General features: G+C 43.4%; 1 protein-coding gene across 1 annotated transcript; it reads left to right on the forward strand.

The window, feature by feature from the left end:
* Positions 1-218: 218 nt before the first annotated feature.
* Bhlhb9 (basic helix-loop-helix family member b9) lies at positions 219-5,424 on the forward strand. The gene is made up of 5 exons (XM_031368402.1): positions 219-430; positions 1,179-1,260; positions 1,579-1,653; positions 2,713-2,817; positions 3,091-5,424. The coding sequence occupies exon 5, from the start codon at positions 3,382-3,384 to the stop codon at positions 5,005-5,007; it is 1,626 nt and encodes a 541-aa protein (XP_031224262.1). The 5' UTR covers positions 219-430; positions 1,179-1,260; positions 1,579-1,653; positions 2,713-2,817; positions 3,091-3,381; the 3' UTR covers positions 5,008-5,424.
* The last annotated feature ends 495 nt before the right edge of the window (positions 5,425-5,919 follow it).

A 5,919-nucleotide genomic window follows, 5' to 3' on the forward strand; every position in this document is an offset into this window, starting at 1 on the left:
CTAGATTTCAGCCAGCCCACACTGTAGTGGCACCAAAAAAAAAAAATAGTGGTAGTGGTCTCTGATTAGGGTGAACAGGGGTCTGCAGACGCTCACTGGTGCAACCCACCCCTCTAAGAGGAATGGGGCAGTCTCTGGCCCCGCCCACTCCGAGTCGGAACTACAGTGGGTCCGGGAGGGGGGGGTCGAGCCCCGTGCGCAGTATCCCTCCGCCCCCTTCCCGACACCCTCCAGGAGAGCTGGCTTGCCGCATCCTGCGCAAGCCCCTGATGTTTGGTGCAGAGACGTAGGGGCGGGACACGTTTCTGCCATTCCACTCGCGCGCAAAGCGGTGGGGTCTCTGGGGGAGGATCTGTGGCGGACAGAGACCAGCCAGGAGCAGGAGGGGGCCGCGGGGGAACCCGGAGACCTGGGCCGTGCGCCTGGCCAGGTAAGTGGAGATGTGTTCAGAGTTCCGGGCGGTCGCGCTCTGCGGACCACTGCCTGGCCCTGTCAGTCCAGTGGAGGCCAGCGGGTCGCGGCTGCTCCCTGGAGTGTGTGCGGAGCCCGGAGACCCCAGGCGGTGGGGAGGAGGAAGAGGGGAGAACCCAAACCGGGTCCCGGGCGGCTGCTGGAGTGTCTAGAGTCTGAGGGTCTGGAGGCCTGTGGAGCAGATTGCCTGGCAGCAACCTTTTCCCCAGGCCCTTCTTGGTATTTGGGCCCCGTAAAGGTTGTGGGGGAGGCGCCTATAGGAGAAATGGCGGCGCGGGAGCTCGGGATGGTGCACCTTGGAGGTTGCTGTTCATGGGTTGGGGGCAGGTGGCCAGCTCTGTTGATGGTTTAGCGGTTTGGTGAGTCGCCTTTCTACCTGGCCCTTATTCCAGAAAGGGATCCTTGTTCCCTGCATCGTGGGTGCTGACTCTTCCCAAAGGCTCCTGCTTGGTGGCAAAGTCTCCTGTCAGGGTGGTAGGAGTGGTGCATTCTGGGAAAGGGGAAACATAATTAGAGGGGCGATTATGAAGACATCACAACATAAGAATGAAATGTTCATCTGCCCTCCATACACCTTCATTACCTTCTATATTTAGACTGTTGTACCTAATTTAACACAAGGAATTGGTCATGATAAAGAGTTGATCATATATACAGAACTCCTAGCTATATAAATGTTATGACATTATCCTATCTTTTATATTCAGGATCCATTTTCTCAACATTTCACGTTAAACCTTTGTTTCAATGTTCGAATGGAGTTAAAGTACAGGAGAACTTTTTGTGCAGGTGAGTGTTCAATTTAGAATATTCGAACTCACTATTGGAGTTAAGTGTCTGTTTCTGGGACCCCATATATCATCCCCAACCACTTTTTGTAGTCCCTCGTATTTTTAGACAGAAGCAGTAGCAGAAAAAAAAATATGCTGTTTCTGAAGGTGGCCATTTGGGTCACACATGAGAGTTGGTAGAGATCATTTACTTTGTTCCTAATTCTTTAAAAGAAGTGTTTGAACTTGGGTTTTGGAAATCTGTCCATAAACCTAATAATTTTATACCATGGTCAACATTTTTTATATTTTCCTCATTATCTTTTGCTTTCTATAGATTGACTCTTCTCCAGCCCGAGGACTCTTCTTTAGTGGGAAGAAGAGCAGCATCTCCCGAGAACCCTGCTTTGTGGTAAGGCTGGCATCGATACACATGAGGCAAGATCTACCCATACATGGGGAGGCTGGTATTTCAAACAAGACCTTGAAATTATTGTATTCATTAGCTTCCCTGCCTTCTTCCTGAATACAGTTGTATGTGTTCCACTGTCTGTTTTTACACCTTGTATTTTTTCCTCAGAGGAAGAAATTTAGTCCCTGAATGGGAAAATGCATGTCTCTACAGTTGGGAAGATGCATATTCAGACAGATTACAGGGCTTGAGCACATCTGAGGAATAATTGGGGCAGGGCTGACAACATGTGGGAGACATTTAGCAACCTTAAGTATACAGAAACGTGGGCTATGAACCTTTTCAGGGGAGTTCTGTCATCTCAATCCCTTTAGTGGGTGGTGGTTGTTGTTATTTCTGGTCTTGCCTTTTGCCTCTGTCTTTTTTATCCACACACATGTTTCTTTCTAGGTTCTTGTAGAGCAATGTTTCTCAACCTGTGGATCGTGACCCCTCGGGGGCAGGGGAGAATCAAATGATCCTTTCATAACAGTTACATATCAGACATCCTGCACATCGGATATTTACATAGCAGTTTCTAACTAGCAAAATTACAGTTATAAAGTAGCAACAAAAATAATTGTGTGATTTAGGTTCACTACAAAGTGAGGAACTCTTTTAAAGGCTTGCAGCATTAGCAAGGTTGAGATCCGCTCCTGTAGAGACTTGTAAGTAGTTGTTCACTTAGAAGGTAAGCGAGAGAACAAGACTTTATTAGGATTCGAGGTGAATATGAATGTGAGCATTAACACACACACACAGATGAAACCAGATCTTACCTTGGACCCAAGGTTTTCCAGCTTGCCAGACATTGCTGCCATCACATCCATTACAGAGAGTGGGAGGCCAGTGAGCAAAGATTGTATCAATAGCTAATTAGCAGATACTGGGTCCGAAAATGTAAGGAGAAGCCATAAGAGAGAGCAGGGTATGAGGAAGTATTGAGATTCATGGAGATACAAGTTTAGGTCAGTCTATTAAATACTAGAGTTCTAATCCCATGTGTAATTTTGTCTATAGTTCTGCCTTTGAAATCCATTGGGAGGCGTTTCCGCAGTGAAAGTGAGGAAGGAGGAAATAATCCCATCACTTCAGTGCAGCTTAGTGAAGCCTTTCTGAAAGCCTGTAAGTACCTGATGGTATATACCAGTGTGGGACCAAAGGGGCTGGGTACTCCTTAGCTTCTCCCACTCCAGCCAGCTTACCTGCTATCACCGTTGTACATGATGGAGTGAGAAGAATGGGCTGGATGCAAATACGCAAGAAGTAAAATGAGATAGCAGAATCTTCTACTAATCCACACCTTCAAGCCCATAATTCAAATCTCCTTCTGTGTAGCTATCTGTATGAAAGACCAAAGTTGGAGGGCGCTCAAAGTCTTTCTTTTTCCTACCTTAGGTCTTTCTCCACTGGTAGACTTGGATTGGGAGAAGATTGCTTTCAACGGGTCTGCCTTTGGAAATCATCGTCTTCTCCCTAGCCTGAGTGTGTCTTTAATGTGTCCCTACCATTGATAGAGACTGCATGTCCAAAAAGGGGACTTTCTTAACGACTGAAGCTACAGTTGTCTTGGACTCTTTATCCCAAGTTTCTCTCTGATCAAGTTAACAAGTATAAAGATACCAGCCCGGAACAAATATAGGTGTATATAACTGTATATACACAGGTATATATAAGTGTGCTTCAACCATGACTGGTTCAAAGAATAAGGGTCGGGCACAGGCTAAACTAGAAAAAAGAGCAAATGCACAAGCCAGGGCTTTGGCAGAGAGGGAGGCTGCTACTGCATGCAGAGGTGCCGGCAAAGGCCGGGACAAAGGGAAAGGAAAGGCAGGCTCTAAATCAGATGCAGTGGCAGAGGCGAAGGCAGGGTCTAAGGGCAAGGTAGTTGTTGAGGCAAAAGAAGGAGCGAGAGCAGAATCTAAGGCTCTGGTAAAAGGCACATCAGATTTCAGCCATAGGCCTGAGAACAAGTTTGCTAGATCCACCCGTAAAGATAAGCCCAGTAGTGATAGCTGGTTCTGGGCTGGAGAAGATTCTGGTATTAATTCCTGGTTCTGGAAGGGAGAAGAGGTCAGTAATAATCCTGTTGCTAAGTGTGAAAATAAACCGAATACTAGTATCCAGGCCCGTGCTGAGGAGCCCACACCTAGGACCAGCCACAAGTCTAGGTCAGGTGCTGAGGAGGAGGAGGAAGAAAACGAAAACGTTATTGGGAACTGGTTTTGGGAAGGTGATGACACTAGTTTTGATTCTGATCCTAAACCTGTGTTCAAAATAGTTAAACCTCAGCCAGTGGATGAAATTAATGAAAAAGATAGGCCAAAGGACTGGTCCGAGGTAACCATCTGGCCCAAAGCTCCTGCTGTAACTCCAGCAGTGTTGGGTTATAGATCCCAGGATTCATATGAGGCAAGGTCCTCTTCATTTATTGTTCTGGCCTCAAATGAAGAGGACACTTCAACGACCTGTACTAAGAATGCTCGCTCCAGCCTACAGGCTATACCTGAGGATCCATTTGGTTCTGACCCTTGCATCCAGACGTTAGATGAAATTAGACAGCAAATCAAGATCAGAGAAGAGAATGGCATCAAGCCCTTTGCTTGCCCTTGCAAAATGGAGTGCTATTTGGATTCTCCGGAATTTGAAAAGCTTGTTAACATACTTAAGTCCACTACTGACCCTCTTATTCATAAAATAGCACAGATTGCAATGGGTATACATAAAGTTCATCCATTTGCCCAGGAGTTCATTAATGAAGTGGGTGTGGTGACACTTATTGAAAGCTTGCTCAGTTTTTCTTCTCCTGAGGTTAGTATAAAAAAGGCTGTTATTACTCTGAATTCTTCCGGGGATGACAGACAACACAAGGTTGAATTTCACGTTAAGCATATGTGTAAAGAAACTGTATCTTTCCCCTTGAACTCACCTGGCCAGCAATCTGGGTTAAAGATAATAGCGCAGCTGACTACCGAGTCTGTCCATCACTACATTGTAGTTAGCTACTTCTCAGAGCTTTTCCATTTGCTGTCTCAGGGAAATCGTAAGACTAGGAATCTTGTTTTGAAAGTATTTTTGAATATGTCTGAAAATCCCAAGGCAGCCAGAGATATGATAAATATGAAGGCATTAACAGCATTAAAACTCATCTTTAACCAAAAAGAGGCAAAAGCCAATCTTGTTAGTGCTGTGGCCATCTTTATTAACATAAAGGAGCATATTAGAAAGGGCTCGATTGTAGTAGTTGATCACTTGAGTTACAATACTCTTACTGCCATATTCCGTGAAGTTAAGGGGATTATCGAAAGAATGTAAAGTGACCCAGAAATTATAGAGAACACTGAACAGTGTCCAAAATTTGGTTGGCTGTACACGCCCAAAGAGTTTTGCATAATATTTTGGTAATTACTGCTCACGCATTTTTGTCTTAACATCTTTTACATGTTATTACCTGTGGCAGGTTCTAGCTCAAAGCTAGAGCATTTTTGATGTATTAAATAAATATTACATCTTGAGATAAAAAAGTTTATTGATTTCTATCTTATCTAGATTAGCAGATTTTTAACATTTTACTTAAGGAAACTGTGATCCAACGCTCAGAAGTACAGTGTGTTCAGGATTAGTATCTGCTTAGATCTGTTTGTGGCTCCAGATAGCAAAAAGAAACTACTGGTCTTGTAATCTAGTTACAGAAATAAGGCATATGCAAATAAAGATATCTGATGGTACTTACCACTGTGTGTTTGTGTATATGAGATATATATATATATATATATATATATATATATATATATGCCTATTGCCAAATGTGCACTCTTGATTCAAAAAGGAGGGAGGTTACTATATGCCATTAAATATAAGAGTGATTTTTATTTCTCCCTTTATCCAACTACATCAAACATTTCATTACAGAATACAAAATAGCCTTGAATTACACAAAATCTATAATATACTCATTTTAAAATTTACTTTTATACTTAAAATTCAAATTTTAAACTATTTTATATGTCACATCAAAGAAGAAAAAGGTAAGCATGAAAAGGAAGTATTTTTTTCATCCCATACTTAGATTGGCATATTCTACAAGTTTTATTCCTTTTATGGTGATCCTGTGAGCTAGTTAGCTTTTATTATCTTTCATCCTGAGCATTTCCCAATCATTATTATAACCAATAAGTGCTTTCCCCTAGCTCTTCACAGCACAGGTGGCATACGTGGCTTTTCTTC

Source organism: Mastomys coucha, chromosome X, assembly GCF_008632895.1.
Source record: "Mastomys coucha isolate ucsf_1 chromosome X, UCSF_Mcou_1, whole genome shotgun sequence".
Taxonomy (NCBI): Eukaryota; Metazoa; Chordata; class Mammalia; order Rodentia; family Muridae; genus Mastomys; species Mastomys coucha.